Below are 19,252 nucleotides of genomic sequence, written 5' to 3'. Positions count from 1 at the left end.
GGCCAGAAGTTAATCTAGAGAGGAGAGGTAGAATTGAATGACTAGACAAGTCGATGTAAGTGTGTCAATTGTATCACAGAACTAGGTCAACCAAGCTTAGATTTTTGTATCATAGAATTAGGTCGAACAAGCTTAGAATCTTGTATCACAGAACTATTGTTCGAATCTTGTATCACAGAATTAGGTCGAACAAGTAAAGTTAAAATATTATTCAGTTGGGAAGAAAAATCTTCGTTGTGAAATAGATTAAAAAATTAATTATTATTAGAGGCGTGGAATTGCTATTGACCGAAATATGCCAACACAGAGGGTGGCGTGATTGTATGTCCACCACCGCCGTCCTCCACCGCGGTTGATTCTCTCCGCCGTTCTCCCGCGGAGACCCGCAAGACTCTTCTTCCTCTGAACTTTTCGACCAATTTCAATCTCCTCAAACCGTGTCTCTCATCAATTCAACGATTCCAAGAAACCCCGACTCCATCCTTGCCCAATCCACAGTCGTCCATGGCGAACGAACAAGTGCCTCCCTCTCCCTCGTCTTCCTCCTCCTCTGCTGCTGCTCCCTTGGGCAACTCCGTCATCCCTATAGTGAACAAGCTCCAGGACATTTTTGCTCAGTTGGGCAGCGAATCCACCATTGAGCTCCCTCAGGTTGCTGTCGTCGGTAGTCAGAGCAGTGGCAAGTCGAGCGTACTGGAAGCCCTCGTCGGTCGTGACTTTCTGCCTAGGGGTTCCGATATCTGTACGCGGCGGCCATTGGTGCTTCAGCTCTTGCAGACCAAGACTGGTGAGGAGTATGGGGAGTTCTTGCACCTACCTGGGAAGAAATTTTACGACTTCTCTGAAATTCGGAGGGAAATTCGTGTAAGGCTTGTGTTTCTGACTCTTTGTCTTCTTTCATTGTTTGAACTCTTTGCGCATTTAAAGCTTAAACATGGTGGCTTCTGAAATATCATTTCCTGTTTTGATCGAGTATAATCAACCCGAATTGAGATAACTTTCAAAGCTGAAAGCTGTATAAGTGCTCCCGAACTATTTGATATGTCAGGTAGATTGTTTCATTAGATTTGAAATTCGGGTACTTGTGAGGTTGAAACCAAAACATCTAAAAAGTGAATAGGAAGAGGAAGTTGGGGAGTATACCGTTCCTTCAAACGAACTTTAGGAGACTGTTTTCAACATTTTCCAGATTAATTTTTCCTCCCCCAATTCAACCTACTGGCTTTTGATGATCTTCTGCTTATGAGGATCCAACAGCGCAAGGGAAATCTCTTGCAAAAATAAGTGTAGTGTTCATTTTTGGCAAGTTTGGATGGAAAGGAACAAAGTTCTTTCACTTCGAAGAAGAATGTCTAGTTGCCATATGGGATTTAATTTCTTTTACCACCTCTACATGGTATTTGAAGTCTTTATATTTTTCTTTCTTTTGCACATATTTTCTTTTTGTGTTGGTGCAGTTACTCTTTTCCTTCTTTACGAGCTGTTTGTGATCTCATTCATACTAATGAGATTGCTTCTTATCTTAAAAAAGCATGGGACGTGTATGGCCAAGTTCCTCCCACTTCTAAGTCTACAAGGAAATTTCCCCTTGGGACACTTACAAATGAATGAGTACCTTCTTTAAACATGAACGAGTTGAAGGATCTAGAGATCAATCATGGCGTTTCTTTACCCTAGTGTCATACAACCCCTCTGAATGTTGAATAAAATGGAGTAAAGCTCAAGACTTTTTGTGAGATCTCATATCGGTTGGGGAGGAGAACGAAACACCCTTTATAAGGGTGTGAAAACCTCTCCCTAGCAGACACGTTTTGCAAACTTTGAGGGGAAGACTGAAAGGAAAAGCCCAAAGAGGACAATATCTGATAGTGGTGGGCTTGAGCCGTTACAAATAGTATCAGAGTCAGACATCGGGCGATGTGCCAGTGAGGAGGCGGAGCTCCGAAGGGAGGTGGACATGAGGCGATGTGCCAGCAAGGACGCTGGGCCCTGAAGAGGGTGGATTTGGTGGGGGTCTCACATCGATCAGAGAAAGGAACGAGTGCCAGCGAGGATGCTGGGACCTGAAGGGGGGTGGATTATGAGATCCCACATTGATTAGGGAGGAGAACGAAACACCCTTTATAAGGGTGTGGAAACCTCTCCCTAGCAGATGCGTTTTAAAAACCTTGAGGGAAGGCCGGAAGGGAAAGCCCAAAGAGGACAATATCTGCTAGCGGTGGGCTTGGGCCGTTACACTTTTAGAGCCAGATAACCAACTGGCATGCAAGAATGGTTATGTGTATGATTCATTAAAGCTGGTTGAAGGAAGGCATTTCAATCTTTGATGGGATGCAGGCGGATGATCACTTAGATTTTATGTGAATAAGCAAATAGTACTATGCCGAAGAGCTTTGTTCCGGCATTGTAGAAAGTTTAAGGTCCCTGAAAATGTAATATTCTGGTCTAGTCAGCTTTTATGGAAGGCTTAAATTCAACTGAAAGACTCCAAAGAATATGGCCCTACCTGGTTATTAATTCATATTGTTGCAGACTTTCAGTTATATTATATGTTATTTTTCATTGTTTTTAGTAGGAAAGCTTGAAATTCAATACTTCAAGGCTTCAGTAGTGCCTGAGTTTTCAATTTGGCAGCAAAAAAGGGGGAAAAAAAAGGAGGAAAAAGAAGTTATGTGTTGCTTTGTGGCAGTGGGTTGAAATAGAAATCTGCAATATTATGGGTCAACGTAGTTAAAGCCATTTGATGGCACCCTTGAATATTAAGGAACCATTGAATTTTTGATGGAAAGCAAGTCTCCTGGGAAAAAACGATCCGAGATGATTAAATTTTATGCAGCTTTCTGTTCTGTTTTTCTAAAGAGCCTAGGAAATTATTCTTCCCCGGTTATCAACTTGATGGTAATTACTGCTTCATTTTTTTTAAAAGGAAAGAACAAAAATAAAAAAGGGCGCATACTTATTAATCTTTTCTTCTGTAGATTTCATACATGTCAATACAATATTTTTCCTTCTAGCTATCTGCTGAAGTGAGTCACGTCATCTTGCATTTAGAGTATGTGGAAGCATAATAATAATCTCCAACTTGCAATGTGCTCTTTTTTATGCTGTAGGCTGAGACTGATCGGGAGGCTGGAGGAAATAAAGGTGTCTCAGATAAGCAAATTCGTTTGAAGATCTTTTCACCTAATGTTCTCGATATAACTCTGGTTGATCTTCCTGGTATAACAAAAGTCCCAGTTGGGGATCAACCTTCTGATATTGAAGCTCGCATTAGGACAATGATTATGTCCTACATTAAAGTTCCAAGCTGTTTGATTCTTGCCGTCACACCAGCAAATTCTGATTTAGCTAACTCAGATGCTCTTCAGATTGCTGGAAATGCTGATCCTGATGGTAAGTTATTCCACAGCATTTAATCTACAAGTTAGCACTTTATTCCCGTCTAACTCATGCATTTCATGTGTTTACAGGTATTAGAACGATTGGGATAATCACAAAGGTTATAAGTTTACTAAGTAAATGTTTATTTTGCTGATGAAATCAGTTTCTGATTGTTCTCTTCTTTGTTATCACAGCTAGACATAATGGATAGAGGCACTGATGCCCGTAACCTTTTGTATGGAAAAGTGATTCCCTTGCGACTTGGCTACTTCGGCGTTGTGAATCGAAGTCAGGAGGTATTTACAAACTTGACGAGGATGCAAACTCTTGCAAACTCTTGTAATTGATGTTTATTCTTTTAAATCTTTTTATTTTTATTTTTCCCTAGTTACAAGTTAGTAGTCAGCTTTGTCTAGGGATTTGTTTTTCATTTTTTATCATGTATCTTTATAACAAGTCTTACATAACCAAGAGGGAACAATGATGATCACTAAGGCTATTTCACAATATGCTCATTTATGACGTACCTCTATTTCTGGTGCAATGGTTCCGATTAGTTCTGTTGATTTCATTTCTAAACCAGGATATTTTACTGAACCGGAGTATCAAAGATGCACTTATAGCTGAGGAGAAATTTTTTCGCAGCCATCCAGTATGATTATGCTATACCCTTGTTATACAATGAGGAAGGATTCTTGAACATATTTTTATTCATGGATTTAGCTGTTACTTAGGTATATGATGGTCTGGCTGATCGTTGTGGTGTTCCTCAATTGGCCAAGAAGCTGAACCAGGTATTAAAATTGGGCATTTGGATGTGGGATTATATTTTCTCTAGATGTGAGCTAACCTTTTATCTCGGAGTGTCTCTCTCTCTCCAACACTCTCCTTTAATTTGAATGATTTTCAAATTTACTGTCTGATTGTGATTTTTTGTCAGTCATTTAATTCAAGCTCTTAAAGTTCGGATCCAATTCTATGAATTTATTGTTGATTTGAATTTTTAATCACTTTTCTCTCTCTCTCTTTTTTTATTTTTATTTTTATTTATTTATTTATTTTTGTTGTTGTTGTTGCAGATTTTAGTGCAACATATCATGGCAATTCTACCTGGGTTAAAGTCACGCATAAGCTCTGCACTAGTTTCAGCTGCCAAAGAGCATGCCAGTTATGGAGATATAACGGAGTCAAAGGTGTATTTGATTGCTAAAGATTATTTTTATGGTTCAGAGGTTTTACGTAGTTAGAAAGTTTCCCTTGTTGTTTGAGGTTCTTTTATTTATTTTCCACAATGAATTATTGATGGTCTCACATTGCATTTTGAGTCTTATAAAGTATTCTGTGGTGTCATTGAGTTAATCGTACCATGCTTGAGCAAATCTACTTTGTCTGTTGCCTTTTTCTTTGTTGTCAACTAAAGAGTCTCCTCAGCTTCTGTTCTATTTTTGCGATCGCAACTTCAATGTAGTTAAAAATTCCTCGGCTTGATGTTGGGTAATGGTTTCACCCTGTGATGTTATTGTTGCTTGATTAGGCTGGTCAAGGTGCTCTACTTCTGAATATTTTATCCAAATATTGTGAAGGTTAGTGTGATTTCACTTTCTTTTTTTCCTTTCCATGTGCAACATGCAAGCTGAGCTTGTCATTTTACAATTCTAGCCACGTTCTGCTTAAGCACTGAATTATTTATTTGTTGTTGGAAACAGCATTTGCATCAATGGTTGACGGGAAGAATGGAGAAATGTCAACATCTGAGCTCTCAGGTGGTGCTCGTATTCACTATATTTTCCAGTCAATATTCGTGAAGAGTTTAGAGGTACATCCGGCTTCATTTTCTTGGTAGTGAATTTCCATGGTTTGGGTCCTCATTAGTGTTTTCTTCATGGAATAATTAAAACAAAATCTTCAGACTCGTACTTATCTTTCATTTGATTGGATGAGCTGCTTGCTTCTGCGGTCATTTTTGTGAAACATGTGACAAAACTTTCCATCTTTCTTTACTTCCTAAACATAAGAATAAAAATAACTGAGTGAAAAAACTAGAAACATTTGTTCATTTGGCTGATCTTCTGCTCGGCTGTCTGATCTTGTATTGGATGGACTATTGATCTGGGCAGATTTTTAAATGCTTACATTTTTACCATCTCAGTAACTTGTATCCTGATTTATGTGTAGTCCTTTGCTATTTCTTCATGCAATTAATGCCGTCAGAGTAATGGGGGAGTGTTAACTCTCACTGATACTGAAATATTACTTGCAGGAAGTGGATCCATGTGAGAACTTAACTGATGATGACATCCGAACTGCTATCCAGAATGCAACTGGCCCTAAATCTGCTTTATTTGTACCCGAAGTAGGTTATGCGCTTTTGTCTTCCCAATCTATATTGCTCATTATAGTCGTTGTACTTTCTGTTTTTATGAGATAAATTCAGAACTCGTCATTTTATGCATGTTTTCAAGTTTTGACATTAGGTTCACCCGCTTAGTAGGGTTTAGTTCCTTACCACTGAATATATGAGGAATACAAAAGAGGGGATAACAACCCCTCAGAGTCAAATGAGCTATCAAAAAGGAGTGCTAATTCAACTTTGATACAATAAATTGCAATTATAAAAGAATTTTTAGACAGTGCACTTTGAGGTTAATATTTCATTATGTCCCATTATACTTATTTCTAGTATGTGAAGGTATTGTGAAATCTTAGTGGTTACACCGTGCTTGATAGAATTTAGCCATGACATGTCCGGGTTCGCCTTATTTTGATGCTGATCTGACCTTTCAATGTGTGTAGGTTCCTTTTGAAGTTCTTATTCGCAAGCAAATAGCTCGCTTACTAGATCCAAGCCTTCAGTGTGCAAGGTTGATATATGAGGAACTAGTTAAGGTGGTTGTTGTTTTGGCTGCGTTTTGTGCATGATTTTATTATTACTTGCTTATAGTTTTCTAATATTGGTTGTTCTCTTCAGATTAGCCATCATTGCGTGGTAAATGAACTACAGAGATTTCCTGTTTTAAGAAAGCGTATGGATGAAGTTATGGGCAATTTTTTGCGAGAAGGTCTTGAACCCTCGGAGACTATGATTGGGCATATCATCGATGTGGAGGTATGTCATCTATGCTTGATTTTGTGGTGATTCATCCACAAATACACAAAATCATCTTGATGTTGTGTTGGTTAACCACACAAGTCAATAGCTGAAATATTTTTCTTATTTTGGAAAATATGGATTGGTATAATTATCGGTCTATTTGAACTATGGATTTTGTGACACGTAATTTGTTAGATAAAACTTTACCGATCGCTATAGTTTTATGAAATACACGCCAGAGGTCAGAAATATTATTTGTTTCGGAGTTTATGCTGGTCTTCATTGTAGTGGTAATTTGATTCCCATACGCAAGGGAGTCGGTCAAGTAGTTTCATGAATACTTGGGTCACTTCAGGATTCTGTTTACTGCATAAGGGCAAACTCCTTCTTGGTTTTCTATCCATAAATTAATATCCAAGAAAGTACTGTGTAATCTTCTCCAATCAATTTATATTGATAATATTTTACTATTTTTATGTGATGGAGCAGACGAATTAATCATAAAAGTTATGATGTCCCTGAATTGGATGCCATTTTCTCAATGGACATTGATTTTAAATTTCTTGAACGGAAGTTTTAGTATGAACTTAATTTTTGTTTTCTTTGGCCTTTCCATTCCAATAACTTGTGTTAATGATTTTTTATTTACCAGCTTTTGCCTTTTATTTTTATTAAATGTTTGACCATGAATGCATATTGTACTTGTATTTGCAGATGGACTACATAAACACTTCACACCCAAATTTTGTTGGTGGGAGCAAGGCTGTTGAGATTGCATTGCAACAAGTCAAATCTTCTAGGGTTTCCCTGCCTATCTCTAGACAGAAGGTAAAGGCGACAACTGGTTATCGTTTTTTTTTTTTTACTTTATTTTTTTAAATAAAGAAATGTATATATATTTTTAGTACAATAGATGTGGTGAATAGATATTTGAACGTCTGACCCCAAAGAAAGGAGGAGATATCAATTATTGTCGAGCTATAATAAGTCAATCCTATTAGTGATGTTAAAGATATCCTTCTAGAATTTTTGTTTAGGTGGCAACTGACCGACGTGATTTTTTTAATGTACTTCTATATAAGTATTATGTTTAGAAACACTTGATCACCAAAATTTAAGATTTGTATAATGTTTTAATCAAAACTGAGGCTTATGCTTCACCTCTTCAAGATGGCTGCTTTGGAAGGAGCAAAATTACATGATTTTTGATATCGAAGAAGAGACGTCTTTCACCCAGGAGCCAATGATTCTTTTTGTGATAGTGTTTGTAACATACACTCTCCTGGTGTTACCCATAAGAAATTTTTGTATCCATGGTCTTCTAGTGCATACTAAAAATTGAAAGACTCTTCTTTTGTAGTTCTTTGGGCTCGGGTTTCCTTTACCCACCAACGCCCCTAGGATACTTTGTGGTTGGCTCTCTTTTGAATACAGCATCTTGTTCCTTAGAACAAAAAAAAAAAAAAAAAAAAAAAAAAAAAAAAAAAAAAAAAAAAAAAAAAAGTTGCCTAGTTTGTGGTTCTTGTTTAATACTAAATTTTGTGTTGATTAGGATGGTATAGATCTTGATAAGGCTGCACACGGGATAATCAGTTAAAATGATAATTTATTGCCTAGTGTTCGCCTTCACATTTTTATACTATTTATATTTACTTGTTATGGTTAACAGGCTCGTCCATTGGCAGAAGGTGAAAAAGTTACTTTGTCTGGTAATTATACTATTCTTCTCCTTTGTCTATGAACACCAACTTTTAATGCGAAGGCTAAACACATGTAATAAAATGTTTAATAATATTCTTGTAGTGTTTTATTTTGTTTCTAATTTCCAAAAATTATTTAAAGAAGTATCTGAAAACAAAAGATTTATATATTTGTACCAAAAAGAAAATATCAAATATTATACATATAGTGGAAATGTCTCCCTTACAGCCATCAGTTTAATAAAAGATGACTGGTTCTATTATTGGAGTACTCTCATTGATGTGCATTTAGTTGCATAAGGGCCTATATGAATTAATCTATTAACTATTTTCTGCATTTTTATCAATAATTCTTATGGTTTTTCCTCATCAATATGAATGCTTGCGTCCTTTAACTTGCAGGAGGCACAGGGAGTTCTAATTGGGGGATTTCATCTATTTTTGGTAGTAATAGTTGTGATAACCGTACTTCTGTTAAAGAAAATTCATCAAAAAAACCATTTGGAGAGCCTCTTCATAATGTGGAGCAATCTTTCTCAATGATCCAGTTGAGAGAGGTTAGTCATAATACCGCAATCGTATGAATCGATTTTCATCTTTCCACACTGTTTGATTTAACCTGGCTAACAGGTTTTATGTTGTTATAGCCACCAACTGTTTTGAGGCCCTCAGAAACCCATACGGAGCAGGAGGCTATTGAAATTGCTATAACTAAACTGCTTTTGAGATCCTATTATGACATTGTTAGAAAGAATATAGAGGACTTGGTACCTAAAACCATCATGCACTTCCTGGTAAGTTTAATGCTTTAATAATACTGCCAGTTCCTATCATATTTTTCTTCAATTAAATACTGGAAGGGAAGCTTTGAGATTCTTAAATAATTGAATCAATGAGATTCTCAAAAACCAATTGCTTGCTTTCTTGTTATGAATTCATTAAAATGCATCCGTTCTTTTTATCATCAGTTTTGTTCTTTTGTGTGTATCTCTTGAATTTTAGTCTTTTTTTGTTTGTTTCTTGTTCAAACGATTCATTAGATTTATCTCTTTGATCTTGTTTCTTGAACAAAGAATTATTTTCCTTGAATGAAGTTGATAATCGAACAAAGAACACTTGAACAAAGAATTATTGTTAGATTTGGAAGTACCATCAAAATTGGAAATGTTATACTAGAGAACACTTGGTGAATAAGAAACAATATGTTAATCAGAAACAACTAACAAATTGAGGGGGTAATTATTTATCATCATACTTTGTTGCTATTGACCCTAAGGTGTAGCTAAGGAACTTGTCCTTCCCCTCGTTCATCTTCTTTTGCCTGATAATTTGAAGTATTGGATTTTCAAGTGAATTCAACGAATCACAACACAAGTTTATGTGACAACTGACCAGCTAACTTAACAGCCCTACAATCTAACCAATCACTTTTGAGCTAGGCAGAAAGGGTAAACTCATAGGAGCATGGTTGATTAGACAAGTTAGCGACATGTTTTGTGATATCTGACCTACCTAGTGATGGATACTTCCTTCTGTCTATTTTTGTTCTTGTTCTTTGTTTCGAGTGGGAGTAGAACATGCTGTTTTGCGAAAGCAACTAAATAGGATCATATTTAGTGCTTATGTTTTGGTTGGTTTGATTCAGGTAAACCATTCAAAACGCGTTCTGCACAATGTATTCATTAAAAAACTTTACAGGTATTCTGCTTTTGGATGCTTTTGACCTTGTGTCTTATGGATTATGTTTTTTTTGTTTTGTTAAGTGTTCTATGTTTTGGTGTAATATTGTAAAACAGAGAGAACCTGTTTGAAGAGATGTTGCAGGAGCCCGATGAAGTGGCAATGAAGAGAAAGCGTACGAGGGAAACTCTCCGTGTACTTCAACAGGCTTTTCGGGTATGATTTTCCTGGTCACATGACAAGTGGTGATGCTTGTGTCGTTTTATATTTTTAACAAGAAAAAAATGACAATAGACTAAGATCGAAAGATACAAACTAAGCAAAAATATGAATAATATACGATGAAAAGCCTTAATCTTTTATTGGTTTTCTGCTTTTTGTGATATCCATTGGTTGGGGAGGAGAACGAAACATCCTTTATAAGGGTGTGGAAACCTTTCCCGACGCGTTTTAAAAACCTTGAGGGAAAGCCCGAAAGGGAAAGCTCAACGAGGACAATATTTGCTAGCGGTGGGCTTGGCTGTTACAATTTTTGTTCTTTAGCTATCTGAAACTTCTATTACTTTGTATTCTTCCTGTATTATTATTTTCAATAAAGCTCAAGAGAGATGGATTCATAATTAGACGAACTATTCACGAAACAAAAAAACCAAGGGGCACGAGACAGTAAATATTAAGAAGATTGACGACTAAAGAACAAATTTTATTGAGGATTCTATCATGGTTCCTATTGAAATAATTGTTCAGTTCAGTATGCTGTTTGATCATGACATTAGCACGAATGAAGATATATATGAACATATCATGATTGCAGACATTGGATGAATTGCCTTTGGAGGCTGAAACAGTCGAAAAGGGATACAACGTCGGTGCCGATCCAACCGGATTACCGAGGATCCATGGACTCCCAACATCATCAATGTATTCTACATTCAGTTCCAGTGATTCATATTCTGCTTCTCCAGGGCACCTGAAATCCCGTAAGTCATCTCATTCAGGGGAGCATTTGTCTCCATTCCATGCTAATGCTGAGTTAAACGGAAGCAGATTCTCGTAAACGCCTGGAAATATTATGCGTCGACCAATCTGTAAGACTTCTGATTGTGCATAAGAGTCCAGTCAATACTGAATGAACGCAATATATTTGATTTTGGAGTTGGGAAGCTATCTCTTTTTACTAACTGCAAGAACATACAAGAAAATTCAAGAACATAGAAGATAAAACAACTTTTTGTGTTAGATTGCATTGTTTATGAGGGTGGTATTAGAATAAATAGGGAGCAGATGAAGTATTAACTCCATTTGGGAAGGCAGCTGGTTGTAAAAATATATTGACAGTGAAATTGTTCAGATCTTGTTTGGAATCAATGGGCAATTCTGCAGCTGCGTAGTGTTCATCAATTGTAATTTCCCCCCTTTTTCCGTTTCACATCATATCTTATTGAGGGGTTTCTGTATGTTTGGACATCACTTGTGGCTTTTCAGCCCAAACTTCTGTAATTGCAATTTTGAGGTAATCTTGTGTAACTAAATAATGAGCTGTTTTCAAGCTCTGCTATGCACTCAAGGATTGTTTCCAATCTTGCCAATGATCAAAGGTAACCTCTCTCCCTCCCCCTCCCGTACTTGTACTTGTTAGTTAGGCACACACTCGAAATGTTGGCTAAAGGTTTCAAAGCACTGCCTAATGGAGTATATATATGGTGCACTTTACTATATATAGATTTACGATTTTCAGAGTACCATAAAGTATTTAGTCATCTACTGTATTTAACTAGCTTTTTACTGTACATGACTGTATAATTTACTTTATATGTCATTTACCATACATAGTTTTACTAAGAATTAACTACTCCATAACTGAAATATACTTTGTGAAAAGATGAAAGGTATTATATTTCAAATAATGAACTTGAGTTAGGTTCAAGTTCATTACATGTGCGTGTGAATGCATGCATTGATCAATAAAAGTCCAGCGGTTTATGTGAAAGTGATATCTATATTGAGATTAATGGCACGTTTGAGATAATTCTACACTTTTAGATGTGATTTCACCTCATACAAAATAAGTTTTAATAACTAAAAGTATGTTGTATTTTTAGAGTGATTTCGAATACAGTAAAAAAATAATTTTTAACAATTTTAGAAGTACTCTCAAACTATTAAAATTGATTAAAAAAAATAATGGGTAGAATAGTTGTTAACATGGGTCATCAACATTTATTCGATTTCTAACAATATCATCGGAGCAAATAAGAACTTTTTGGACTTAATATAAAAGTCGGGTGATTACTGCAACACCTATATTGGATTGGAGAAGCACCAGTGGTCTAGAGGTAGAATAGTACCCTGCCACGGTACAGACTCGAGTTTAATCAACATTTATTCTATTCTCTAATATAATATCATCGAAATAAATAAAAGGTCGGGTGATTACTGCGACACCTATATTGCTTGGAGAAGCACCAGTGGTCTAGTGGTAGAATAGTACTCTGCCACGGTACAGACCTGGGTTTGATTCCCGGCTGGTGCATCATGCGATGATGATCTCTATGTCGAATAGTTAATCAACATTTATTCTATTTTCTAATAATATCACTTTTGGGACTTAATATAAAAGGTCGGGTGATTGCTGCGACACCTATATTGCTTGGAGAAGCTCCAGTGATCTAGTGTTAGAATAGTACCCTGCCACGGTACAGACCCGAGTTTGATTCCCGGCTAGTGCATCAATGCGATGATTATCTTTGTGTCAAATAGTTAATCAACATTTATTCTATTTATGATAATATCATCGAAGCAAATAATAATTTTTGGGACTTAATATAAAAGGTCGGGTGATTGCTGCGACACCTATATTGGATTGGAGAAGCACCAGTGGTCTAGTGGTAGAATAGTACCCTGCCACGGTACAGGCCCGGGTTCGATTCCCGGCTGGTGCATCATGCGATGATGATCTCTGTGTCGAATAGTTAATTAACATTGCTGCGACACCTATATTGGCTTGGAGAAGCACTAGTGGTAGGATCAATATTTATTCTATTTTCTGATAATAATATCATATAAAAGGTTGGGTGATTGCTGCGACACCTATATTGCATGGAGAAGCACCAGTGGTCTAGTGGTAGAATAGTACCCTACCACGGTACAGACCCGAGTTCGATTCCTGGCTGGTGCATCATGTGATGATGATCTCTATGTTGAATAGTTAATCAACATTTATTCTATTTTCTCATAATATCATCGAAGCAAATAAGAACTTTTGGGACTTAATATAAAAGGTTGGGTGATTGCTGCGACACCTATATTGCATGGAGAAGCACCAGTGGTCTAGTGGTAGAATAGTATCCTGCCACGGTATAGACCCGAGTTCAATTCCCGACTGGTGCATCATGTGATGATGATCTCTATGTTGAATAGTTAATCAACATTTATTCTATTTTCTCATAATATCATCGAAGCAAATAAGAACTTTTGGGACTTAATATAAAAGGTTGGGTGATTGCTGCGACACCTATATTGCATGGAGAAGCACCAGTGGTCTAGTGGTAGAATAGTATCCTGCCACGGTATAGACCCGAGTTCAATTCCCGACTGGTGCATCATGTGATGATGATCTCTATGTTGAATAGTTAATCAACATTTATTCTATTTTCTCATAATATCATCGAAGCAAATAAGAACTTTTGGGACTTAATATAAAAGGTTGGGTGATTGCTGCGACACCTATATTGCATGGAGAAGCACCAGTGGTCTAGTGGTAGAATAGTATCCTGCCACGGTATAGACCCGAGTTCAATTCCCGACTGGTGCATCATGTGATGATGATCTCTATGTTGAATAGTTAATCAACATTTATTCTATTTTCTCATAATATCATCGAAGCAAATAAGAACTTTTGGGACTTAATATAAAAGGTTGGGTGATTGCTGCGACACCTATATTGCATGGAGAAGCACCAGTGGTCTAGTGGTAGAATAGTACCCTGCCACGGTACAGACCCGGGTTTGATTCCCGGCTGGTGCATCATGTGATGATGATCTCTGTGTTGAATAGTTAATCAACATTTATTCTATTTTCTCATAATATCATCGAAGCAAATAAGAACTTTTGGGACTTAATATAAAAGGTCGGGTGATTGCTGCAACACCTATATTGGATTGGTGAAGCACTAGTGGTCTAGTGGTAGAATAGTACCCTGCCACGGTACAGACCCGAGTTCGATTCTCAGTTGGTGCATCATGCGATGATGATTTCTGTGTCGAATCAACATTTATTCTATTTTATGATAATATCATATAAGAACTTTTGGACTTAATATAAAAGGTCGGGTGATTGCTGTGACACCTATATTGGTTTGAAGAAGTGCCCGTGGTCTAGTGGTAGAATAGTTGTATGTATAGACCCAGGTTTGATCCCATGGGATTGCTTCAACAACTATATTGGAATAGTTGATAACACAATCCACCCTCTGAAGAGGTCTCTACACCCTTGTATATGAGCTAGCAGATATTGTCCTCTACACCCTCTGAAGGGTCTACTACTAGAATAGTATCCTCCCATGGTACAAACCATGCGATAATGACTTTTGCGTTTGATAACACAATCCACCCTCTATGAAGAAGTTTCCACACCCTTATAAAGAATGTTTCGTTCCTCTCTCCAACTGATGCGGTATCTCAAAATGCACCCCCTTTCGGGACCCAGCGCCTTCGTTGGTACTGGTTCCCCTCTCCAATCAATGTGGGACTCCCCAATCCACCTCATTCGACACCCACTGTCTTCGTTGGCGTACCGCCCGGTATCCACACCTTCGGAGCCCAGCGTTCTCGTTGACATACCACATAGTGTCCACCCCTTCAGGGTCCAGCGTCCTCGCTGGACCACTTAGTGTCCCCTCAAGGTTTTTAAAACGCGTCTACTAGGGAGAGGTTTCTACACCCTTATAATTAGTGTTTCGTTCTCCTCTCCAACCGATACGAAATCTTACAATCCACCCCCCTTAACATCCTCGTTAGTACTCGTTCCCCTCTCTAATCAATGTGGGAGCCCCTAATGCACCCCCTTTGGCGCCCAACGTCCTCGCTGGCATACCGCCTAGTGTCCATTCCCTTCGGGTCCCAACATCATCGTTGACACACCAACTGGTGTCCACCCCTCCCAATCCACCTCCTTCGTGGCCCAACGTCTTCACTTCATAGCCTAGTATCCACCTTTCCCAATCCACCCCTTTGGATCCTAACACCCTCGTTGGCAGACCGCCTGGTGTCCACTCCCTGCGAGGCCCAACGTCTTTGCTGGCACACCGCCTTGTGTCTACCCCTTTCGTCTACCCCTTTCGGAGCTCAGCCTCCTTGCTGGCACATCTCCCATGTCTAGTTACGATACCATTTACAACAACCCAAACTCATTTATGAGCTGACTAAGTTGTATATTAACTTAGAACATAGTTTAAAATATGTTTAAGAGTAATTTGTGAAAGGACCAAAAAGGCAAAAAAGTAAACCATTTCATCTCAATTATTACAATCCAACATATATAAGAAGTGTTCCAAAAGAACATGAATCACTCTCTTACAACCTTTAACTCTTTCCTTTTCCTAACCAAATAAAAATGGTTTCTTTGAAAATTCAAAATTGCCCACATAAAATTACAAACATTAACTTCTGGCCAAAGCACAGAAGTAGAATACAAATAACAACAAGAGGTCTGCCACAAGAGAAAATTGCTCAAACGAGCCTCTCCCGACGTGCGAATCAAGAGCTCGGGATCGGGCGTAACCGCAGCATACATATGCTTCTCGACATCGCCTAATGTTATCAACTTGAGCTCCCCATGTTCATCCACAGCTACTCTTTTTGAGTTCATAATCTCATCCCATTTTTCTTCACAAGCCCTTTCAACAGCATGAACAATCTCATCCGTGGAAGTGTAAGCAACACAGATAGCAAGAACAGCTCCATTGTTGTTCTTGGTGGCTGCCATAGCTCTATCAACAGCATCCCTCACAGGTTCACTCAACAAATTCAAGTCTCCCAAGAAGTGAAGCCTTATTCCATATTCATACCCAAACCCTTCTCCTTTAATTAACAATTCAACCTTTTCCAATATCAAATCCATCACGGCATCAACTTCTTGTGGGCTTCTTTTGAAGTTGTCAATGCTGAAGACGTAGATCGTGACATACGACACGCCCAGTTCGTAGCAGTACTTGAGCATGAACATTAAAGCTATATACCCAAACCTATAGCCAAACCCTTTCACCAGCTTTTGTTTCTTGGCAAATCTTCTGTTCCCATCAAGGATGAATGCCACATGATTAGGAATTGGACCCATTGAGAGAATTTTAAGGGTACTTCTCTTAATGAAATTAATGGCATGTTCTAAGATCCGAGTAAGTGTAACCCAAAAGCTCATCCACACGTTTCCAATTCTCATTTTGCTTGATTGTTTGATGTGTGGTGCAAAGGGCCTGTCAATGAAGCCAAGATTTATTAAGTAAGTTGGTATATTTATCTCCACATTTGGACAAACGTGTCTATGCCCACTGCTAGTCGATATTGTCTTTTACGAGATTTTTGAAATGCGTATGTTAGAGAGAGATTTTCATACTCTTATAAAGAATCCTGATATGAAATCTCACATTCCACTCCCCTTTTGGGCCCAACGTTGTCCTTGCTGGCTTTTCATACTCTTATAAAGAATCCCGATATGAAATCTCACATTCCACTCCCCTTTTGAGCCCAACTTTGTCCTTGTTGGCACACCGCCTCGTGTCTACCCCCTTCGTAGTTTAGTCTCCTCACAATCTACCCCCTTTGAGGTCTAGCGTTCTTGCTGGCACACCGCCCTTTGGGACTCAGCCTCCTCAGTGGCACATCACCCGGTGTTTGGCTCTGATAACATTTGTAACAATCCAAGGCTACCACTAGCAAATATTATCCTCTTTTGGTTTTCCATTTCAGGCTTTTAAAAATGCTTATGCTTGGAAGAGGTTTTCACCCCCTTATAGAGAATGTTTCGTTCTCTTCTTCAATCAATGTGGGATCTCACATTTGTGGTATCATGAAACGGGTAGAGATGGGAAAGTCTTTCTTCTCCTCGTTCTCGTCTCTTATTTCAATTCACATCCCTAAAAAATTCTCCATTTATTTTCTCAAGGTTTAGGGGAGGAGTCATATTGAGAATTTGGGAGGATCAAATTCTAAGCCGAAAATTTTTCTTCATTTTTAATATATATGGGTATATTATGTTTAAAATAATTTTTTAATTAAGAAAAGTAAAACATACTAATAAACTCAATCATTTTCATTTTGTTTCCTAGTTTTGATTAGAGATGTCTTGGGGCAGAGCGGGATCTAGATGGGAAACTAGGAAGTGGATTCCCATCCAGAGTGAATTTGGACGGAACGAGAGGCAGGGACAAACATGGGGAATATAACCCCTTCCCTTAACTTAGTTTAACTAAGTAGAAATCTAGACAGGTTGACCCGTGACTCCAATCTCACATGTTAAATGGACATCTCTAACGAGTTATACGAAAACGGTGACATGGGTTGTGATTAGGGGTGTACATGGACCGAGTTGGGTTGGGTTGATAGATTTTTTTGACCCAACCCAAAAGTCGGGTGGGTTGTCCGAGTTGGGTTGGGTTGGGTTGGGTTCTCATTTTTTTTTTTTAAGTTTTATTAATTCACATTTTATAATTATTCGGATACAATTTTATATAAAATATACTAAAAGTTCACAGATAAACACAAATCAATCTATAATTATTCACATACAAAAAAATAAATTCAGTAAAAAAAGCGAAAATTCTACCTATTAACATAGTTCAACATAAAACTAAAGACAACTAAATACTGATATTTTTTTAGAATTAGTTAAAGTAACAAAAATATAAGATAGATTAAAAAAAAAAAACAAATTCATTAAAAGACAAGGAGCGAAAATTCTAACGTATTAACATAGTTCAACGTTGACATCAAACTAAGACAACTAAATAGTTTAAAGGTATTGTATATAACAAAAATAAAAAATATGTAAAAATATTTTAATTGAAATATGCGGACGTTAGATAGTTATAAATTATTAAAAAAAATAAAAATATATGTAAATTGGGATATAATAATGTTCCAGAAAAATAAAAATATATATAAATTAGGATATAATAATGTTATAATAAATAGATAATAAATACGTTTACCTAAAAATAATTTAAAGGTATTGTCTAACGAATAAATTGGGATATAATAATGTTAGCCTAAATAATAAATACATTGAAATTTAGAATATATTTAAATAATAAAAAATTTAGAATATATTTATAATAAGGTTAGCATACATAATAAATACATTAAAATTTAGAATATATTTAAATAATAAAAAATTTAGAATATATTTAACTAAAAATAATAAAATAACAAAATAATAAAAAAGAAATTCAACAAAATAATAAAAAGAAATTAAACGAAAATATAATAAAAAGAAATTAAAACTGTAAAAATTTGAAGTTTAAAGGTATTGTATATAACCAACAATTAAAAAAAAATATATATATCTTAGTCTGAAGTGGAACGTGTGGGACTCGCTAGACCAGCCAAAGTATCACTCTGGCCAACCCATTAAGATTCTTAATATACTTTATATATTTTTATTTTAATCGGGTCGCCCGAGGATTTTGTCCCACGAACTCGAAATCGAATCGATCCATTTCGGTTTCAGAAAAATGAACCCAACCCTATCTGAAATGTTAATCCAATCTAACCCAACCCAACCTTATCCGAAATGTTAATCCAACCCAACACAACCCTTATAGTTCGGGTTGGGTTGGTCCAAATTGTCGGGTTGAATGTACACCCCTAGTTGTGATAAAAAAAACAAACAAAAAAAACACTTAATCTCTTAGGTCGATAAACAATATAAAAGGAAGAAGTATTGGCCGTTCATAGTGAGTAGCAATGAAGAAGTAGCAAAAATGATAATAAGAACAACACCTCATTGATCAGTTTAATACCCTTTTCAACACCCAAATGAACCCAATCAATCGCCACCGGTAGAGATCCGGCGGCGGCGGGAATGGCGACCAAGAAAGGCCGCCGGAAGTGGAGAAGGACGGCCAAGAATGCGGAGGAAGAGAATGGGGAATTTGTCTCCTAATTGAATCCCTATATATACATAATTTAATAGCCATAAACAAAATGGTTGTTTTTTTTTTTTAATAAATAAAAAAATAAACCGACCCATTTTGTTACGACCAATGTCCGAGACTTGGAATTCAAATTCGGCACCTGATAGCTCTGATATTCCCCTGTGTCTCTTGTGACATGGGCACGTTACTTACTTCTTGCTTCTAAGAGTAAAAATTATCCCCACAAACCAATACGAGTCCGTTACTTAC

General features: G+C 37.1%; 2 protein-coding genes and 1 non-coding gene across 3 annotated transcripts; 2 read left to right on the top strand and 1 right to left on the bottom strand.

Annotated features, from left to right (window-relative positions):
• Window positions 1-260: 260 nt before the first annotated feature.
• On the top strand, window positions 261-11,441 carry LOC111793803 (dynamin-related protein 3A). Its single transcript, XM_023675852.2, has 19 exons — window positions 261-864; window positions 3,111-3,393; window positions 3,471-3,499; window positions 3,576-3,677; window positions 3,965-4,033; window positions 4,116-4,175; window positions 4,461-4,574; window positions 4,916-4,964; window positions 5,088-5,197; window positions 5,642-5,734; window positions 6,175-6,267; window positions 6,350-6,487; window positions 7,187-7,300; window positions 8,142-8,181; window positions 8,575-8,729; window positions 8,820-8,966; window positions 9,818-9,870; window positions 9,969-10,068; window positions 10,667-11,441. Exons 1-19 carry the CDS (start codon window positions 505-507, stop codon window positions 10,907-10,909), a joined length of 2,352 nt encoding a protein of 783 aa, XP_023531620.2. The 5' UTR covers window positions 261-504; the 3' UTR covers window positions 10,910-11,441.
• A 1,282-nt stretch (window positions 11,442-12,723) lies between these two features.
• On the top strand, window positions 12,724-12,794 carry TRNAG-GCC (transfer RNA glycine (anticodon GCC)). Its single transcript has one exon. It is a non-coding gene; the product is annotated as a tRNA-Gly (tRNA).
• Window positions 12,795-15,343: 2,549 nt separating this feature from the next.
• Window positions 15,344-18,997, bottom strand: LOC111794049 (dehydrodolichyl diphosphate synthase CPT3-like). The gene is made up of 2 exons (XM_087123479.1): window positions 18,849-18,997; window positions 15,344-16,324 (listed from the first exon to the last, which is right to left on the bottom strand). The coding sequence occupies exons 1-2, from the start codon at window positions 18,851-18,853 to the stop codon at window positions 15,418-15,420; spliced, it is 912 nt and encodes a 303-aa protein (XP_086979605.1). The 5' UTR covers window positions 18,854-18,997; the 3' UTR covers window positions 15,344-15,417.
• Between the last annotated feature and the right edge of the window lie 255 nt (window positions 18,998-19,252).

This window comes from Cucurbita pepo, chromosome 4 (genome assembly GCF_057944985.1).
Source record: "Cucurbita pepo subsp. pepo isolate OVF chromosome 4, ASM5794498v1, whole genome shotgun sequence".
Lineage (NCBI taxonomy): Eukaryota > Viridiplantae > Streptophyta > Magnoliopsida > Cucurbitales > Cucurbitaceae > Cucurbita > Cucurbita pepo.
Note: the sequence above shows the minus strand (reverse complement) of the source record. Positions and strands in the feature narration are given on the sequence as shown.

Bases quoted from the DNA above. Each gene is read 5' to 3' on its own strand.
- LOC111793803 (XM_023675852.2), top strand. From the start codon at position 505: ATGGCGAACGAACAAGTGCCTCCCTCTCCCTCGTCTTCCTCCTCCTCT. The intron at 3,500-3,575 runs GTTATAAGTTTA...TTGTTATCACAG, and splicing joins CGATTGGGATAATCACAAAG to CTAGACATAATGGATAGAGG. The intron at 4,176-4,460 runs GTATTAAAATTG...TTGTTGTTGCAG, and splicing joins TGGCCAAGAAGCTGAACCAG to ATTTTAGTGCAACATATCAT.